At 40.2% G+C, this 21,953-nt stretch overlaps 1 protein-coding gene across 10 annotated transcripts in view; it reads left to right on the top strand.

Moving 5' to 3' along the window:
• Positions 1 to 21,953, top strand: part of LOC118206456 (brother of CDO) — a 374,202-nt gene that overhangs the window by 226,362 nt on the left and 125,887 nt on the right. For 9 of the 10 annotated variants that reach the window (XM_035379207.1, XM_035379212.1, XM_035379206.1 and 6 more), the window contains 3 exons: positions 3,429 to 3,526; positions 3,622 to 3,775; positions 7,480 to 7,598. In XM_035379207.1, coding sequence (XP_035235098.1) covers positions 3,429 to 3,526; positions 3,622 to 3,775; positions 7,480 to 7,598 — 371 coding nt within the window. The remainder of the gene's footprint in view (positions 1 to 3,428; positions 3,527 to 3,621; positions 3,776 to 7,479; positions 7,599 to 21,953) is intronic. The other variant, XM_035379215.1, reaches the window with a different exon arrangement.

Consider the following 21,953-nt stretch of genomic DNA (forward strand, 5'->3'; position numbering starts at 1 on the left):
GAGGAAGTGGGATGCAGGAACTAAAGTAATGAAGGCAATGTTGGACAAGTGAAGATTAATTAAGAATCTGTTTATTTTCCGAATCCAGTGGTTCTAACAGTCAGTACCCTTATTAAGATGTTCAGCACTCTGCGATATTGTGTGCTAGAACCCCTCACTTAACCTACATGTAAAATATATATATATATTTTTTACATTCTTTATTGAATGCAGGCACACTACTTCTAAATTACAAAACAGAAGACATTATACAAAACATTAAACAATTGACTAGGATATACGAGAAAAGAGAGAGAGAGAGACAGATAAGCCAGACCTTGCCAAAGTATCACCCACTTCCAGTATAAGCGCCACAGGATGACAGGAAACCAGCTACAAGCACACAACCAAGGAACCACCACCAAAATAAAAAGAGGAAAACTCTTCTTCCAGACTCTGAAACCAAATGCAACCTTTTTCCTGTGGCCACCTTAAATACCTTACCCAGCATGGCTTGCGGATGTTTTGCCCCGATTGGGTGATGCTGCGTTAAGGTTTAGGAGAGAAGGGAAGGGGGGTCAGACTAATTTATGGCAAGGACTGGCCTACCTAAAGATTGCATTCAAACTAAAAGTAATGGGAAATGTTAGGCATGCAGGGTTTCCAACCCCCGATATGGTGTCCTGTGTCATGGTTTGTCTCTTCTGAGGAGGTGAGACACATAGATTGTCAGCCTAGATTAGGGTATCAGTAGAATTTAAAATTGCCCCAATCACATTTGCTTTGATGCTTGTGATGGGGAGGCCAGGCCACATTCTTATTTACTGTTTCCCTCTCTAAGGCCGAAATCTAAACACTACATATCCTACTGTAGATAGAAGGAGGGGGAGAGGCCTATGGTTTTTTGAATGTGTTTGTCATGGTGTAAAGCTTGTGAATTAACTAAGGCAAAATGCATCTACATGCATCCTCAATTGCCTGTCTGGAACTAGACGTGTGGTGATATAAGTTATTGCTGGATTAAGGTATTTTTGCGTTTTGTTGTGGATTTTTCCTTGAAACTTACCTTGTCATCCAGTGGAAACCCTTTTGTGGATGTGGGACTTCGTAAAGGACTTTTCATGTTTCAATTGTGTATGAGTATGTTGTGAGCTACACTGCCGTGCAGGAGGGTGTGACCTGGATTTAGCGGGGAATAGAGAGTCAGGAACCACGTTTGAACAAAAAAATTGAAAGACTTTATTTTGAACAGAACTCCCCTTCGTGGGGTGCCGGAAAAAGAGCAGGAAAAAAAACTCTTATTTTAAAAAACGGTCCTGCCTTGGTCTCGTTTCCGGTTAGTGTCTTCTGGCTTCTGCCTCCGTAGGTCTCCCTCCGTGTTTGTAACGGGAACCAAGAGATTATCCGGCACAAATGATACGGCACATGAAAATGGTTACGGGACTTGCAGCGCCCATAGTCTCGGAGGAAAGACAAAACAAAATGTTTTATATTGCTTGGATTAATAGTTAAAAAAAAAAAAACTATGTTCGTGTCGTGGTGAAGTTGCCGTATTTCTCCCTTCACTCTGCGGCTTTCCTCACCAGCTGTCCTCCTCTCCTCTCACCTGCACTTCTCCCATTATGAGAGGGGTTGGGCCATTAGGTTTAACTGGTTCCAGGTGTGCTCTGCATTTCTCCCATGCGTCTGCCTCATGGAAACAAGCCAGCATTTCATGTGGGAAATACCTGTAATCAATTACTTCTCCTAATGCCCGGCTTGTCCGCGTGTTCGTGGAGCGCCAAATGTAGATCGGGGCGCCACATATCCTCCTCCTCAGCTCCATGCTGTGGCTGGGAGCGACCGTCCACAAGCACTCCCCCCTTCGGGACAGGTCATCCGTGTTACCATGCCGCTTCCCTGCTCAGTGCTCTACCTGGAACTTAAAGTTTTGTAATTCCAAAAACCAGCGAGTGACCCGGGCATTTTTGTCCTTGTTCAGGCACATCCACTTTAACGGTGCATGGTCCGTCACTAAACTAAATTTCCTCCCCATCAAATGATATCAGAGTTTTTCCATCGCCCATTTTACTGCCAGACACTCCTTCTCCACAGTGGCATAATTATGTTTGTGCTTTAGCAACTTACGGCTGATGTAGGTTACGTGGTGTTCCTCCCCATCCCGGACCTGGGAGAGGACTGCTTCAATACCAGCCTCTGATGCGTCCGTCTGTAGCATTAGGTTTAACTGGTTCCAGGTGTGCCCTGCATTTCGCCCGTGCGCTCTTCAGCCACGCGGAAACAAGCCAGCATTTCACGTGGGCAATACCTGTAATCAATCAATTCTCCTAATGACCGGCTTGTCTGCGTGTCCGTGGAGCGCTGAATGTAGGTTGGGGCGCCACAATGTGTATAAGTATATGTATATGCATTTTTGTGAATCATTTTATTTGTGGAATGTTCATGCTGTTTATTTATTTTTGAGACAGACATACCCCCATACTATATTAAGCACGTAATGTGATAAATATGTTTGGTTCTGTAGCAGTCAATTTCATTTTAACTTGTTTGTGACACTTTTTTCTTTAGGTTTTTTTTCATATTATTTGGCATCTGTTTTTAGCTTACATGATAACTTGACTTTTGTCACTCATCCTCAGTTAATGGATAAGCACAGTTGCAGTCAATTCCAAGTCAGGAAATGAATTGATATTTAATTAATGAATTGAAAAGGGCCCATGCAATGAGCATAGCTAAAGGAAAATGTCCATTTTATTTTATATTTAATGGACAATAAAGTTTTCTATTCTATTCTATTCTATAAAATTCTGAAAATGTTTCAGTTTAAGGAACTGATTGGTTCTCCTGTAGGAGTTTGTTTAATTGAATCTATACTGTACAGATTATTACTAATGCTAATGATTATTTTATTTATTTACAATAAAATACAATACTAAGTGCAGAACACAAAAACAAAAAGAGAATGCAAAAACAAAAACTTTCGGCCCTGAGGTGCAGATGCAACATACATCCTTTTTGTTGCTCCTTTTTGTTTTTGTATGTTGTATTTGCACTCCAGGGCTGCAAGTTTTGTTTTTGCATTTTCTTTTTGTATTTGTGTTTTGCACTTCAGGGCTGCACGTTTTTATTTTTGTATGTTGCATCTGCACCTCAGGACCACTCCTTTTTGTTTTTGTATGTTGCAACTGCACCTCAGGGCTGAAAGTTTTTGTTTTTGTGTTTTGCACTTCAGAACCACCATACCCTCCCATCTCAATTTTACAAAGTATAAACTACCACTGCAATACACAATCATTGATCTTATAATTAAATTTATACAGGCTACTTATAAATTACCTGGTTATCATTTAGTAACAGCCCCAGTCCCTAAGTGACAGGTTAGCCTATCTAGTATCCATGTATATAAATCTATGGTCTACACTCATAGACATGCTTTTTATATCTCCTAGAGTCCAGGACAAAGATAGAGGAATCTACTTCTGTCGGGCATCCATTGCTCACCTATTCAGAGCTGTGTCTTCCAGGAAGGTTTATCTGAATGTGCTTGGTATGTTATTACATCGGTAAGAAACAGACATCAGTATTTCATAGTGATACCTCATTTAGGTCAAACAAAATGAACTGTTTCTGATGTCCCCCAAGATCCTCCCTCTCTGGAGATTTGGCCTGTAATGGTGACTGCTACTTTGGGATCCAAGGTGCGATTCCAGTGCCAGGTATATGGAAACCCACCACCTTCCATTACATGGTCAAAACAAGGCTGGTCGGTACTCACAGGAGGAAAAGTTACCATAGGGTGAGTATGGCTTTTCCATGTCTCAGTGTGGGTGTGGCGGCTTTGAACATATTTTTATATGTTTTCATCTTTTAAATGTCACACCTGCAAAAAGACAGGACACGATTACATAGTTCTCAATAACAAGTGTCACATACCCCCTTTCCACCAACGCGAACCTAGTTCTGGTGAAAAGAAAATTCCACGTGTGAACTGGACATTTTCACAGGATTGACCTTTCTCATGAGAATGAAAATTTCCACATGTGAAAAAAATGATTTCATGCCATATTTTCATACGTGACTGACCTTTTCAAAATTTTCACGTGAAAACAAAAATGTGTGACTTAAATTAGCCTAGATTACCACTCATTTTATAACTCGAATTATATTTATAGTTCACGTGTACTCTTCACATGTTGGGTGTTCGCATGTGGTTTTTGGACACATGATTTTTTCGTAAGGGGAGGCTTACAGTTGCATCAGACATCACCTAGCAACCAAACAAAGTGCCATGTTGGAAGACTAGAGAAGTGGGAAATTAGCACATCCTACTGGTCACGAAGGCAAAATCAGTTTCAATGGCCCTTGGGCTAGGAAAAGTTCTATTAAAACTAGAAAGGTTACAATTCCTGAAGGAATTGTGTGGGCTTGCTTCAAATTCCAACTGGCACTGTCCTCAAGCCTCAACGCATTTCAATGAGTGCGCATAGCTCAGAAGAAGCACGAAACCGTCCAGACCCACAGCACACCATAGCGTTACATATATAGCCGGGGATCAGCAAGTAGCGATTATGTTCCAGGGATTAGTCATATCCTAAAAGTGTCATGAGTAAAACTTGGCTAACTATATAGCTAGCTAGTTATGACATGTCCTCACCTCTGTAATGTTATCTGTTATCCTCCGTGTGCCCATACATCTGTATCGGTGGTTGTAGCGTCCGTGTGTCCATACATCTGTATCGGTGGTTGTAGCTGTGTATCATTAGCTTCTACTCATGCTTGCAGGATAGTATCCGTACGCGCTAACTAGGTTAACTAAAGTAAGCGAAACACTAACATGTTAGGGTTAAAGTAACGTTAGGCGATAAAGCTGTGCTTAAAAATCTTGTGCCGTTGGAAGTGCGTCCTACTAAACGTCCATGAGTGAGTGAGTGACCACCTGCGCATGTGTCCGACTAAACATCCCACTAAACGTCCATGAGTGACCCTCTATGGAGTGACCACAAAAATTGCTCACAAAAGCTTGAATATTTCAAAAAGTTTTGAATATATCAAAAATCTGAATACAAGCAATAATGTCTGGAACTAGCCGTTCATTTTGGTGTAAAAATTTTGAATGTAGTGGAAAAACTGTAGGACTACTTAGAACTTAAAACTGGCCGGAAAGTGCAGATAATAAACATGAAAGATATCAAGAGTTGGCTTGCCGAAGTGTGTGCAAGGCTGCAAGCTAAACCGTCAGTGCTAAAACACTTCTTTTTTTAATTTATTCAAACTGGAATTTATCATGGATAAGTGGTTACAAACAGGGTCTCTCAAAAGGAAAGATTCAGAGGCTGGTACATCTACCAGTAAGAAAACAGCTCCAGTGTATGACACTGAAAAGAAACATAAAGCAAAATGAAGGAAATACAGCAGTGAGTACTTAGCCCTAGGCTTTACATGCATAGGAACTGAAAATGAGCATCTACCGCTATGTGTTGTATGCTCAGAAGTCTTATCAAACGAAGCTTTTAAACCCAATAAATTACAGCGTCATCTGGAGACCAAGCATGGCGAGTATGTGTCCAAGCCTATCAAGTTTTTTGAAAGCAAACTCAGATTGCGTTGCACTGGTTAATGTGCATTTCAATTATGCAGTAGCACCCTATTAGCCCGGCATCATTTAATGTTTTTTTCTGTAAGAATAGTGTTGTTATTTTTTATTGTTTGTTGTGTCAAAATTAATTAGCCCAGCCCCCCCGTAGCTCCCCCAATCACAATTATCAATGTGTGAAGCCGTGTGACCTTGTGTAGGTCAGTCCATGATTTTCAGTGTTGATTATTACATGTGTAATTGCATTTGTAAAATGAGGGACCACGGAAGCTTTTGCATGTGGGCTGCGAGTTGTGAAAGGTTGGGAACCTCTGCACTATATTACAATTCCAGTGGGTCAGAAGTTTACATACACTAAGTTGACTGTGCCTTTAAACAGCTTGGAAAATTCAAGAAAATTATGTCATGGCTTTAGAAACTTCTGATAGGCTAATTGACATTATTTGAGTCAATTGGAGGTGTACCTGTGGATGTATTTAAGGCCTACCTTCAAACTCAGTGCATCTTTGGTTGGCATCATGGGAAAATCAAAAGAAATCTGCCAAGACCTCAGAAAGAAAATTGTGGACCTCCACAAGTCTGGTTCATCCTTGGGAGCAATTTCCAAACGCCTGAAGGTACCACGTTCGTTTGTACAAACAATAGTACGCAAGTATAAACACCATGGGACCACACAGCCGTCATATTGCTCAGGAATGAAACGTGTTCTGCCTCCTAGAGATGAACGTGCTTCGGTGGGAAAAGTGCAAATCAATCCCAGAACAGCAAAGGACCTTGTGAAGATGCTGGAGGGAACAGGTACAAAAGTATCTATATCCACAGTAAAACGAGTCCTATATTGACATAACCTGAAAGGCTGCTCAGCAAGGAAGAAGCCACTACTCCAAAACTGCCATAAAAAAGCCAGACTACAGTTTGCAACTGCACATGGGGAAAAGATCTTACTTTTTGGAGAAATGTCCTCTGGTCTGATTAAACAAAAATGGAACTGTTTGGCCATAATGACCATCGTTATGTTTGGAGGAAAAGGGTGAGGCTTGCGAGCCGAAGAACACCATCCCAACCGTGAAGCACGGGGGTGGCAGCATCATGTTGTGGGGGTGCTTTGCTGCAGGAGGTACTGGTTCACTTCCTCATCACGAGGAAGGAAAATTATGCGGATATATTGATGCAACATCTCAAGACATCAACCAGGAAGTTAAAGTTTGGTCGCAAATGGCTCTTCCAAATGGACAATGACCCAAAGCATACTTCCACCTGGGAGGAGTTACTGATGAGACTGCAGGGAGGGGATGTTTGGTAAATGCTATCGTAGCACTTGGAAACTCCATATTGGGGCTGGTTGTCATGTACCATCCACTAATTAAGCTAGAACACACAGTTTGTTGTTTCCACTCATAGTTTGGTTGCATGAGGACTGAAATATCTGGGTTGATGCTGGGGTTAATTATGCAGTTGGGATTATGCCGGACTGGGGTTAGAATGCAGGCAGTGATTTTGTGCTGTGTGATACTATAGATTTTCCAACATGCTTTAAGTGCAGCTGAGATACATGGATTTTTTTAACAGGTTTCTGTTTCAGTTTTGTCACCAATGAATGGTAAATCAATCAGGGAGAGTGGAGAAAATGCTGACTGCTCTGCAGTCATCCAGACAGGGGCATTATTGTTTGCACCTTAGAATCAGTAACCAGTTAAAACCCAAGAAGCCAATTAATTGCTTCGTTACGGCTTCATTCTTTCTGTGTAACAAAAAAAGCCCAGTGATATTCTAGGACCATGGTTGGGAACCTTTGATTTGAACAAAATAATAATAAAAAACCATGTAAATAATTGACACATGAAAAAAAATGCACAACTGATATGTTCTACTACCAGATTGCATTAATTCAGCCTCTCTGTCCTTAGGGTGAAGAACGCCACCTTGTACCTTTCTTCAGTGAAAAGCTATGATGAGGGCTTGTACACATGTGAAGCATCCAATGTTGTAGGACGTGCCCAGGGGACAGCTTCACTACGCATGGCAGGTAAACCTCAATGGATATATCACCATTCTGTGCTTCCCCAATAGTTTGGGTAAGGCCCAGCCACGCCCCCCTCCCCAAGCTCACAAAGATGACCATATAGAAATGGTTTTGTCAAGAACAGTTTGGAAGAATTAGACTGGCCTGTGCAGAGCCCTGACCTTCAACCTTACCAACACCTTTGGGATCAATTCGGTGGAAGAAGGCCACTCTTATGATATTAAGAGTCAGAGGTTCTGCTATAAAGTCTACAGCTAATTTGAGAAAGTATGGATCAAGCTTGTCAGGACCTGCGGATTTGTTGGGTTCCAGTTGCTTTAAGGCTCTATGGACCTCTATCACATCAAGATGAGCAAAATTGAATGGTTGAACCATAGAATTAATTGGGCGTGGTGAAGAGTGAACCCGCTGCTTATTAGGCTGTTTTGGATCTGGATGTAAAGACTCAAATAAAAAACCTGAAGAAATAAAATGTTCATTAATGCAATTAAGAATGGCTGATTTATCAGTTGGAGTGCATGAGTCTTTTACAATGCGGGCTGGCAACTCATTTGTGGTTACATTCCCAAATGAAAATTTCATTACTTTCCAGAATTTCTTTTCCAGAGTTTATATAAAATAGGGTAAAGTCATGAGATCTTCAGTAGTTTGTGTGATCCAGTTGGGAGAGCTCCTAAAAGATTTAAAATCCCAGTTTTTGTGCCTTTTCGAAGGAATAAAAGATGAGACACGTTTTGCTCTCCACACCTTTCATGCACCTCATGTGGATACAGTACAATCAATAAAAGCAAAAGAGGTGCTAAAGGAAACATGTTGATCGGCATGTGGTAAGGAGCAAGAAAATTGACGAAATCCAGGTCAGTGCAATAATAATTGACAAGTTTTTTCGTCCTCCTGAGTCAGATGATGACGTTGCGTGACGTCTCACGTAAAACAGATTGAATTTAAATCAGGACCAGCCGTGGTCTAAAACAATAGGAATACAATTTCAAGTACCAGTATCAGAGCCAAGAAAGAAGCACTTTCCTTTGTCATGAGAAATTTGGGCTCATCAAAATCAAGTGGCGTGTCGGCATTCCAGCTCCGAGAGGTGAGCAGGCTCCATAGTCCTCCAGAATCGGCGAGAAATGTAAGCCACACTTCACATATGATCCAAGTACACAGCGTGATGGACAGGTTCCTTTATTTAAACTGGAATTATATAATAAACGCAACTAGGCTCAGCACGTTTCCTGCATGGCTACAGAACTAGCCAGACTCAGCCTGTACCAGACTGACTACATCGGATTTACAGATCAAGTATTATCCGAACAACTCGCAAAATTGACCGGTATTTTTCAGAAACAATGGATATCACTCAAACAATGGATATCACTCAGTCAACACTAGAGCACAGCACTAGAGCAGCCACATAAGCATACGGACAGGTAGAGACGTGCTGCCGTCTTGCAATAGAAAGGCTGGGCAGCTAAATACATACGTAGCAATACAAATTGAACATATTGACACCTATTCAATCAATCTTCACTCTTACAAACCCATCCACACATATGTTTGGCCTGTCCATGTACTGTATGCTTATACACACAGGGCCAAGTGACTTGAAACTATTGAGGAAACATTGGGTAGCACTGATTTGGAATACAGCTTATTTAATTTCGGTGAGGCAAGATAGCCTATATTGTTTGTAGTACAGTAACTTGGCGTCATTTTGATATCAATACTTTTAATGGAAGGCCTAGATTATGCCAGTTTGAATGAATGAGTTATAGACAGTGTATGCCTTGTATGTGTGAGTAACTTTGCATTTCTGTATGTTGAAAATGTGTTTTTTATGAGATAAACATAATCAGGAGCAGTACCTATCATGCCTTACTCTGAGTTGCCCTAATCTGGGCACTTTACTGTCAAAATGATAGCATGTTGTAGGATAATTATGGGCTAGTGACATGATATGTAAAGTTTGTGTGCAAATGCAATATTTTAGAATTGAAACAGTAAATACGTATAGATACTGTACATCTATTGAAGGATTTACACCAAGCTTGGTAAGCTTAAACCTAAAAATTCAATGTGGCCTTGCTACAGTGCCACATTATGGCCAATTGGGGTCATTTTTCTAACCGGAATAGTGGATGAATATAGCTGCCAAGTGTAGCTACTCTACAATAGACAGTTTTTGCTGTGCAAACACTTTTGGCGCAGAACAAAAAAAAAAATCTAAAAAGAATAATACGTATACAGTATCTGAAAACAGCGATTTCCAGGATCCAAGCAGCATTACAACAGTTTCCTAGCACAGAGACTCTACGAATGCAGGAACATGCAAATGGTCCAATTTTGGGAAAATTAGGGATCTTTCTGACTAAAGTGTTTTTAAATGAATTTGTGAATTTTAAGAAATCTGTATAGCGCGACCATGTGGTTGACAATGTGGTTGGAACATGTTTTACACATATGTTCCAACTGAGATGTTGGACCATGCCATCAACTTCTCTGAGTGATTTTTGATAAAATTTTCAGTATTTCTTTATATTTGGATCTTTATAGTGTCGCTATGTGGTTAGATTGGACTAAATCTTTATTGCTGGCATGTTAATGTAACTATCAATATACGCTACATGGCCAAAGGTATGTGGACACCCAAACATCACACCCATATGTGCTTGTTGAACATCTCATTGCAAAACCATGAGCATTAATATAGACTTGGTCCTCCCTTCGCTGCTATTACAGCCTCCCCTCTTCTGGGAAGGCTTTCCACAAGATTTTAAAACATGGCTGTTGGGATTCGCTTCCATTCAGCCACAAGAGCATTAGTGATGTTGGGCACTGATGTTAGGCATAAGGCCTGGCTCGCAATCGGCATTTCAATTCATCCCAAAAGTGTTTGACGGGGTAGAGAGCAGGGCTCTGTGCAAGCCAGTCAAGTTCTTCCCCACCAAACTAATTTCTTTATGGACCTTGCTTTGTGCACAGAGGCATTTCAGTTTAATTTTAAATTGTTTTGTTTGTATAGCACTTTTTACAGAGAACTGTCACAAAGATGCTTTATAGAGTAGCAAGGTAATAGACATAGAAAAAAGAACAAACAGCATACACCAGTCCTGAACCGCCAATTAGCAAGTACATGAGGTAAAAAAAATAAATAATAATCTTCTAGTGTGGACCTCAAACGGAGGTGAGAAGAAACTCCCCAATGAGAAGAAATCTTGAGAGGAACCCAACTATATAGAGGAGCCCATCCTCCACTGGCCAGCCTGGTGTAAAGTAGCAGTAGAATGAAATGTAGCAGAAATGCTACAAGGGATCTATCACAGCAAATAAAATGGGTTAAGCAGGTTACCGTTTAGGTTATAGCTAACAAGAATAATAGAAGACCAATGGTATAGTTCAGTATAGTGCAGTTTAGAGGAGCCAGGTGATAGATCTGGAGCTCCAGGCTACATCAGGGCATGGGCAAGGGAGAAACACGGCTGAAGCAGTCCATGACCATGGAGCGAGGGACAGGGCTGGAGCGATCCCGTGGGCTCAGGGTGAAGTAAGTGCCAGGATCCCCATGGAAAGCTAAACAGAGAAAAAGAAACAGAGAAGATAAGGTTAGGCACAATAAAGATTGTCAATATGCAGAGTAAATGTGTCTATTTAATGCCACTATTACGCTAAGCTAAGCTACCTAGTGTATCAGCTCTGGAGAAGCAAACTTTACACTTGACGCTAAGCTACCTGATGCGTCAGCTCTGTAGCAGCCAGCTTGACACTTGACGCTAAGCTCCCTACCCAGTCCAGACATCCACATTTAATTTCATAGACTCCATGATTATTCAAGACCATTGACCAGGATATAGGACTAACTATAGGACTGACTAAAGAGGTAAGTTTTAGACCTACGCTTAAGGACAGAAGCCCGCACAGTGTCTGAAGCCCGCACATACATAGGAAGATTGTTCTATAAGACAGGAGCTCTATAAGAGCATTGTAATTTTAGATATACATGGTTATATTTTAGATATACCGGTTAAGTTTCACATAACCAGTATCTTGTGAATTAAATTATCTTGGAGGAGTGTGAGGAATAATTAACTCACTAAGTCAGGGGCTAAAACGTTTAAAGCTTTATATGTTATAGCATTGTCATGATGAAATAGGAAAGGGTCTTCTCCCAAACTTTTGCCACAATGTTGGAAGTGTACAATTCTCTAGAATGACATTTTATGCTGTAGATTTTAAATTTCCATTCACTGTAACAAATAGAACATCCAGATATTGAAGTGTGATTCATTACTCCAGAGAAAATGTTTCCACTCCTCCAAATTCTAATGGCAGTGTGCATTAGACCACTCCTGCCAACACTTGGCATTGCACTGTGATGGTGATCTTAGGCTTATGTATGGCAGCTCAGCCATAGAAACCCATTTCATGAAACTCTTGAAGAACTTTTCTTGTGCTGATGTTGTTTGGAAGAGGTAGTTTGGAACTCTGTAGTGACTGTTGCAACCAAGCTATGTAAATGAGCTTGAGAACACAAGACTGTGATGTTACTGTAATGTATATAGGATTTCCGAGCAGGGGCAAAAGTCACAATGGGTAGATTACCGAGGGTTGATTTTTCAGGTAGTGCCTTTAGGTTATTTACTCAGCACTGGAATGTCTAATTGGGAATTTCTACATTGTTTGTATGGTAAGAGGTTGTATTTTTTTAAATTTTTTTTTATTTTTTAGAGAAACTTTTTGCATTTGAAATTATATTTATTTGCATAGAAATGCTCATTTTCAAGTGCTCCTGAAAAAGCTTTCAGCTTAATGGAAATCAGGTAACGAAAAAAATGTTTTCCTAACCTATACATAAGCAGATTGATTGCTTATGGCTCAGAGAGGCAATGTGAATACCACCACTGTAGTATTAACAGTTGTTTCACTTATTGAGGACAGTTATTGCATTCTAAAACACTGTGATCATCAATGCGTAGTGTCAGTTTCAGCCCTCTTTTTGGGAAGGGGACTGCCTTGCTGTTTCTTTTATTATTTAATCTCTGTTCAGACCATGTCATTTTTAGATGCCGGCGTCTAATTTCATGACCATTGGGCTATAAGAGGGTTAATCTGTTATGCGTATGCGGATGATTGAAAAAGAACTTTAGGTGAAATTGCACTGAGCACAGGAACCACACTTGTAATTTCCATCTTGTATCTTTCCAACAAGGTACCTGTGGGAGCAAATCTGCCCTGACCAACCTGTCTTTTAAATTTTGTTGTCTCTTAACTCCTTGAACTCGCTTGATGGAAGTTGGTGTCATAAATCACTACCATTCATTGTTAACAAATATCTCTGTTATTTCCAAAGCTTACTCAGTTTTCTTTTTTTTATCAATGAGGGGAAGGTCTGAACTTTGAGTGACGTGTATCTGGAGCCATTCCGGTGCGATCTAGGTGCTTAGTCATGTCAACAAAACACTCAAAATTCATGTCAGCTGAGTAAAGAAAAGCGTCACTTGCTGACATACTATACTCATTCATGGCACAGAAACTTGTGAAAAAGTCTTTTTTTGCAGTTTTAATTTGTTTTGAAATTGCACCAAAGAGGTGTGTAACAGCCAATAATGTAATAATTACCGTTAATGTAATAACTGCCAATAATGTAATAATTACCGTTAATGTAATAACTGCCAATAACGTAATAATTTTTCCGTTCTTAATGTAATAAAAGTCGATATCGTAATAACTGACCAATAATGTAATAATAGGAGCCGATAATGTAATAATATACTTTAGTATCACTATGTATAAGTTTTATTTATTATCAAGTGTCAGACTTCCATAACACTTAGGCCTACCCTTACTGTTGCTTCTTTCAAATAGCTGCTCAAAAACCAGGCCAATCCTGACCCCTGAATCTTAGTCCTAACTCTGAGAAAACACACATACACAAACCTTCTCTCTCTCTAGGAATTAATTATTTGTGTAACTTGATGGTTAGACTTATCTCCAGCCCTGCCTTATACTCCTTTGCCATTTGAGTACCAAATTAAGTGGGAGCACACATGTTTGCAAACACAGACAATTACTCTTATGTTGTATAATATGAAATCTATACCTCTTTGAAGATGCTGTGTTCTCAAATAAAAAAGACCTTCTTTCCATGAAAAATATAATCTTTAATCAAGTGTATTTAAATAACTTCTTCAACCACACTGGCACTATTATCCCTTATGCTCAACTTTCAACCTCTTAATGCAAAATTCTAACCTGTAAAATATAGTACATAACATGACATACAAAGATAACTTTGGTATCACATCTTTCAGTTTTCATAATAATGAAGGATGGTTTACCGTCCCTTTTTTAAAGAACTAAACATTCTCTTGATACACATTACATTTACAGTATCTATACCAATTGGTCCCAGCATCATGTTTTGTCTGAGAAAACAATACGTTTCATTTTTTCAACAGAACTATTTTGTTAAATATTTTTTGCCCAAACTAATATAAAAGTAGTACTGATAATTCTTTTAACAACATGTATTTTGCACTCCAAATTAGGAAGTATCGATAAGAGTATTGATAAGTATTGGTATTGATAAGCAGTATCAATAGTGGTATTGGTATTGATAAAATCCTAACCATGCCCATCCCTAGTTGTAGAAACTAACTAACTCACTAACAGGTGCAGTTTTCCCATGACATGGCTTGCCTGTGTGCCCCTTTCTCTCTTGTTTTAAGCACTTCTTTCATGGTGACTTGACTTGTGACTTGCTTGACCTGAGCAATGACTTGACTTGTCTTGCTTGATGTTTACTAGTGACTCGACATGACTTGCTTGAGTCTGAACACAGTGACATGGGACTTGCTTGAGACTTGAAGGTTAAGACTTGAGACTTGCTTGTGACTTGTACAAGTGTGACTTACTCCCACCTCTGCCTCATTGTCAGGTGAAAAGAAGCAGTTGGCGACTCTACATGTATCAGAGGCATGTGGTAGTCTACACCCTCCCCAGACGAACAGAGGATAGCGCATCCACCAGGACCGTGATACACACAGAGAATTGGTATAACGACTAAAATAGGAGAAAATGGCAAAAACAAAAAAGAATGAACTATAGATATCATTTGCTTCGGTTTTAGACTCTTTGTTGAGCTTGTCATGACTGTATTCAAATAGCCAGGGATGTCAATAGGGCAAGGATTCTGATTTGGTAATACATTTTCATGTAACCTTTCAGGAGTCAGGTTTGGTATATATACATAGAGAGAGAGAGTGCTGAATAGCTATAATAGTGTGGTTGAAACAGTTTGCTTGAAAAAGTTATTTAAATACATTTAATTAAAGATGACATTTTTCATGAAAAGAAATGGTGGTCTTTGTATTCGTAATAACTTATTACATTATATGCAAAAAGTTATTACGTTATTGGTTCAGAAAATGTATTACATTAATGGTCAGTTATTACATTATTGACTTTTATTACATTAAGAACGGAAAAATTATTACGTTATGGCAGTTATTACATTAACGGTAGTTATTACATTATTGGCTGCTACAAGGTGTTTCAAGAGCCACATGGAAGCTAAAAAAGCACTTGAAGCTATTCTTGCATCCAGTGACAAGGATTCCAGTTCTGCAAAAGAGAGCGCACTTTTGGGATGACAGTTTTTTCTTTGGCATGAATACAGTTGAAGATGATATCGGGTGAGTTTGTTTATTCTTCAGATCAGTCATTTTGCTGAGAAACTGCTAAACTGTTTTTGTTATTGATAGTATTTGCGTTTCTCTGCATGTGAAAATATGCAGCTATAAAACAATGACGGTACACATGTAAACTGCATCTTGCCATTACTACCGTACTGTAACAACCTTTCTTGTGTAGACAGAAGCAGTTTCTCACTGCAATTACTAATATTGAATATAAACATAATACACAATTTATGCTGTAGTCTGCCAATGTCAAAATAAAATGGTGCTCTGCGCACAGAATGCAGGTAGCAGGGATGGTGAGCTGATATTTCGTTTTCAGTTTCATTTTTTTGAATGTCGTATTTATTATTTGAATTATGTATTATTATTCTATAATCTCGTAGTTTCGATAAAATTCTAAATACCTCCAAGAAGAGGCTCACCAGAAGTTCATGTGAAAGTATTTCTGTCTGAGGCGCTATGAAATGAGCATTTTCTGCCTATCTGAACAATGGAATGGCATGTGTGACTGACACCTTTTCTTCGTCAGGGAACTGCTAACAAAACATCAATCCACTGCTTACCGCAAAAGCAGTGCCTTCAACCTCCTCTGCCCCCCTGTAATACAGACACTTCCTGAGAGTCACAGCCAAGGGGAAAAGGTGTGTGTGTGTGCGTGTGTGTGTGTGTGTGCGCATGTGGTGTAAATATGTAAATAATAATAATTGATTTTATGTTTCATTTCTCCCTAGGAAAGCAAAGTATATACCGCTCGTTGCAATCAGGAGCTCCTCATAGAAAGAATCCCAGTGAAACGTTACATATTTCTGTATTATTTTCATGGAGAAGTTAACTTTTTTATTTTTTTTGCTAAAATGTAATATTTTTGTTTTCTGTGTAGTTTATTATGGAACATATCAGAGGACTAAAGTAGGCAGTATACTTCGTAAGAAGTAGAACTTTTTGAGCAAAACTAAGCAATGAGAACAACTGAAGAACAAAAAGACGCGGTGTTGTGTGTTCGTACGGTGCAGTGTGCGACGGCCTCCAGGGAGAACTTTTGGAAAACTTCTTTCTTGTTCTCCGACCTCCCCCTCGCAGCTATTGGTCCAAATATCACATGGTTGGTTATGTCACGGTTGAGAGTTCAGAGGGCAGACTTCACATGCTAATGTACGGAGAGTCAACATCTCTTCTGTAGAGATGGGAATTCTGTGAGTTCCCGCATATTTGATGAATGGTGCTACTCGTTTCAGCAAGTAATCAAAATGCCTAGTACACATTCGGAAATAAGAGAAAGTGGACCCTCTCGTCTATATTCCGCATTTTTTCCTTCTTTTGCATAGCTAGATAAACTGAAGCCACTTTAAACACTTTAAACTTTTTGTTTTGTGTTGTGATCTCACGTAGCCCTTCTCTTTATACATCCATGGCGTAGTCGCGAGACGGAGGTCTGGGCGAGATTCCGGCCCCGGTTAATAGCTGCCTCGTAATTATTCATAATTATTCACGCCTCAGCGGCGTAGAGTGACTTTAAACAGTGCGGTGTTCTCACTGAGTATACCGACAACAGTATTTGTGGACATGTTCGCCGGTGGTTCTTAATCCTGAAGTTCTGTCTTCTTACTGAGTATACTGCCAGCTTAAGAGGAAAGTTCGGAACCAAAGAAAGAGCATTTATCCCCCCCACCAGCCCCCCACCTCCTCGTCCTCCCGCCATCAGAAAAAAAGAGTGCTGCTTCACCGTTCCCCAGAAGAGCAACCACCCCAACCTCCCCACATCCAGCACAGAACCATTTACACCTTTACCTGCAAGGTCATTCACTCCCAATCCCACAGCTAAGAGGGAGATAGTGACTCTGAACCAGTAATGCACAACTTTATTCGTACACACATCCTAGGTTCCCAAATGGGTACAGCATTTATGTGCAGTATTATGTAAATGTCCCAGCCTTTTCTGTCCAGAGATGTGCTTGCAACCCTCTGCAATAATACAACATACAAACATGCCCAAGTGCAAAATACAAAGGAAAAAAAATACTTTGGTGCCTGTTACCTTGCAGGACCTATTGAATTTTTGTGGCATTGTTATTTATGGGTATAAAATCTCCCATGGTCCAGGATTACTGGAGGACAGATAATGTTTGGCAGATTCCTTTCACAAGGAAAATCATGTCAAGGGACAGATTTTAAGCCCTTAGCTGGAGCCTGCACCTAAGTGACCCAAACACTGACAAAATAAATGACCGCAACATGAGAACTCTCATATATGACAGGCTCACCAGGATCAGGCCTATGATTGACAGTATGAAAACCTCATGCAAGGCCTATTATTATCCCTGGCAACAACTTTCAATTGATGAGAGGATGGTGCATACAAAAGTCAAAATAGGGATGAAACATCAAGAACAAGCCCACCAAATGGGGCTTAAAATTGTTTGTATTAGCTGCTTCTTACGGCTACACCTGTGTACACAGGCCATAGGCAGACATTTATCAGACTGGTTGTGGCCTCACTTATGACTCAGTCATGAAACTCCTGAACAACAATTACCTTTGCTATGGTTATCACCTGTATTGTGATAACGTCTATACCAGTCCAGGGCTTTTCACTGACCTTTTCAAGATGAAGTTTGGAGCCTGTTGAACCATCCGTGAAAACAAGATTGGATTTCCGGCCACACAGGAAAATAAACTTTCCAAAATATCTGCACCAGGCAGTCTGAGGTGGATAAGGAAGGGCCCACTGTTGTTTGAAATGGCTGGAAACAAAAGAAGTTTGCATATGCTCCACCCTGCATAAGGCTTATGCAGGGGACATTGTGCCTAGAAGCCAGCGGACTCAAAATGAACATGGGAAATCCGTGATTACCATATACCTGCAGCTGTGAAAGACTACAATAAATTCTTTAGTGGTGTTGATTGATCATATCAGCGGATCCATAGCTACAGTGTAAAGAGGAAGACCTACAAATGGTACAAGACCTTCTTTTTTCATTTCTTGGACATTGCTGTAGTGAATTCATTCCTGCTGTTCACAAAGGACAGCAAGACACAAGGCATAAAAGGACTCACACTTTGGCAATAGAGGCGAAAGCTCATCACAGAACAGCTTGGTGTCACAGATTCTAGACCTCAGTCTGGTCAAGTCCAGACAATGCAGCTGAAAACGCTGTAAGTTGTGCTACCGGCAAGGCAAACGGCAAGACACTAAGGGAATGTGTGCCCTGTGGGGTAACCCTATGTATCCGCAAAGTCAGGGCATGTTTTGTGATGTGGAACATGTAATTTGGCAATCTTGCAGTGAAGCTCTTTTGGAACTTTTTTTGCAATATTGTGTTTCATTCTGTGTAACAATTATTTAATCATTTTTATCAGTTAAATATATTTTATTTTATTTTTATTTATGGTATACAGTCCTTGGGTGTGCGTTATATTAATTTTTTTTTTGTATTTCAAATGTGCTTTCGGAATAAAAACATTTACATCAACATGTTTAGGTCCTGAGTTCTTCTGGTGCTAGGCTCTCTTAGGCACCTGGCACTTCATGTACATAATGCCATATTTTAAGGCAATGGTAAGTTCTGTTGACATGATATTTGTTGTGGGTTCTACATACACCCTAGACTTTCATTGCAGGATGTTTTTATTGAGTGGTGACATGTACTTTTGGAAATACATTACAAAAACATATTTTTTTCATAAAATGAATTTTTTTTACTTTGAACTGTTATATCTGATTATCAAACTCCTGGAAGTAGAATTTTTGGTAGATTTGGGTAGCCAAGAGACTTCTGCTAAAACTGGTATGCAATACCTGGGGCTTCTTTTTAATGACCATGTAAAAAACTGTAAAATAAATAAATAAATAAAGGTAATGAAAAACGGCCAAGAACCCCTTAGGGTGCAAAGTTAAAAACCAGTTGTGGTGGAACAATATCAGGTTCAGTAACTTACTAGTGTTTCTTAATTTTTTTGAATTCATCACCAAGGGGGAGTAACATCTGATGCATGTACCAGAATTTGTAGTTTTCTTTAAGTACAATCTCAGCTAGAACTTTGACACTGTTTGTGCTGAGTAGGCCCTCAGATCTCTGCCATTCAGTAAACCAAACCACAGACTCTAGACCCCCCTATGGTGTATATAGGGTCCACAGGATTTGCAAATCAGATGAATGATATGATGACAAGCCAACAATCTTTTAGAAGGGTTTAGAGATAGAGGATACGGAGAGGATTGGCTACAACAAGCTAAACATTAGGCAGAAAGTGTTTGTGATACCACCCAGAGTAATTCTTCTCCCACACATCCTGTTACATGCATCACCCCTGGTGGTGAAATTTAAATAAATTAAGAAACATTGGCACATAATTGAAACTGACATTTTTCTGCCACAACTTTTGAAGAGACAACAAAATTAAAAAGACAGGTTGGTCAGGGCAGATTTGCCCCCACGGAAGACAGGTACCTTGGACAAGATGCCAGACGAAAATGGTTCCTGTGTCAGTGCAATTTCACCTTTGTGTAGTTTTTCAACCATCCACATACAGGTGAAAAAGACTGATATAAAAGGCGATCAATTGTAAGACCAAAAATGTGATATATTTATTGTGATATATATTATTAAATGTCCCTATGGGCTAGGGTGTGTGTGAAAGACTAAGCATCCTTTAAAACAATCCTTTACCTGTGTTTAGCAGTTGTCTATGACCATGAAATGCACTTTTTGTACGTACCCTTTGGATAAAAGCGCCTTCCAAATAAATGTAATGTAATGTAATGTAACAAAAGGTCAGTGAGCACTGGAGTAGTATCAAGACGGGAGAACAACCAAAAAGTGGTTATTCATTTTATTACATATAACCATCCTGTTTCTAGTCTTAGATATGGTCTTGGGGGGGGGGGGGGGGGTTTGCCAATATAGATGCTTCTCCAGAGGCAGGGCTGTGCACAGACATTTTGGGGGCAGGGGCAGTTGAAAAAAGGGCACCCTCCACCCCCCACGTACCATCCCCACTATTTTCATCCTGATATTGCCATACGACACCGTGTTCATAATCACACACTATGTTCATAATATGGGCCCTGTTTTGGGTCTTCTGAAACATAATTCCTTAAAGTAATACGTAGGGATGAGCGAGTACACCATTATCTGTATCTGTATCTGTTCAACCAACAAAATTATCCATATCCGTATCCGTACTCAGAATAGGCGGGGCTCAAACCGGAAGTGGACGGGGCATAGCCGGAAGTTGGTATTTTAATGTCTTAGCAAAGCCCCTAGTGGTCGGCACCAAGGCCGCGTTTATCCAATGGGCTACATGGGCTGCAGTCCCGGGCCTCCGCCACTAGGGGGAGCAGTGAGGGGAATGTTTTTTTTTTCTTTTTTTACAAATTTTTAATTCGTTTTGACATATATACGTACCCGCAGGATTGCTGCAAGTCTCGCGATATACTGCCGCTAATCTAACCAACGTAAGCGTACAAAATATGTTGTCGCGAGAATTCTTGTGTCATCATCAAAATTATTAAAACAAACAAACATGTCGTCAAGCAGAAAATTTGAGAGTGGGGCGCAAAAAAGAGCAAGAAAACAACAACAAAAAGCAAGAAACGAAGAAGTTCTCAGTAAAATACCGAAGCTTACTTCTTTCTTCAAAACATCGACGGATGATTACTTAACAGCAACCGATGCAGACTCCGACATCAACAATGATCCCTTCCCTGACACATGGCCTGACGCTGACGATGATGCAGATGCTAACCCAAGTCCCGCCACACCAACTCAGTCAACCTGGCTGCCTTCTCTGGAAACTATACCGCCGTCACCAGGCAGAGATGGCACAGCCACGACATCAACCCTGTTAGCATCGAGTACGCCTTCTCTGGAACCCGGCTCCGGAGACACTGATAACATCAGCACTGCCAGTGCTGCTGACGAAACTACTCCGCTAGCAGGTGCAGGAGCCACGGTCGGGAGGAAAGATGCAACATGTGGAGCCACATCCACTGATGTAGCTTTTTGGGGACCCGTTACCGAAAACTTGCGTAGTTATTGGGTGAGCAAAGGAATAAAAGCATCCTTGACATGTCAAAATAAAGACAGCATTCACAGCATCAGAACGATCGTATATAAAAATCAGAAGAGACAATTGAGTAAGACTTTGCATAATCTGCGTAATGGGGAGAGTGTTACCTGTGAGTGGTTAATTTATTATCCAACAACTGGCAATGTATATAGCTTTTTTTGTCTGATTTTCGGTGGGACACCATCTGCCTTTTCTCAATCTGGGTTTTCTGATTGGAAACATGCTTCTTGTCGGACTGAAGAGCATGAGTCAAGCCAGTCTCATCGAACTGCAATGCTCATCTGGGCCGTATTCTAGAAGTAAATCCTTTGGCTGGGTGGATACCTTATGCAGCCCACTCACTCAATTTAGTCAGAGTGAACAGTGTAGATTGCTGCTCTGAAACAACCACATTTTTCAGATCTGTTCAGTCACTCTTCAATTTTTTCTCGGGATCACCCCGCTGATGGAAAGTTATGATGGATGGACTTGAGCCCAATGTTAACAAATGCATAGAGACTTTAAAGGGACTGTCGGATATGAGATGGGCCGCTCACGCCCAGGCCACCCAAGCCCTCTGTGTAAACTATAAAAATATATTGAATCCACTAATAAA

Source organism: Anguilla anguilla, chromosome 10 (assembly GCF_013347855.1).
Source record: "Anguilla anguilla isolate fAngAng1 chromosome 10, fAngAng1.pri, whole genome shotgun sequence".
Taxonomy (NCBI): domain Eukaryota; kingdom Metazoa; phylum Chordata; class Actinopteri; order Anguilliformes; family Anguillidae; genus Anguilla; species Anguilla anguilla.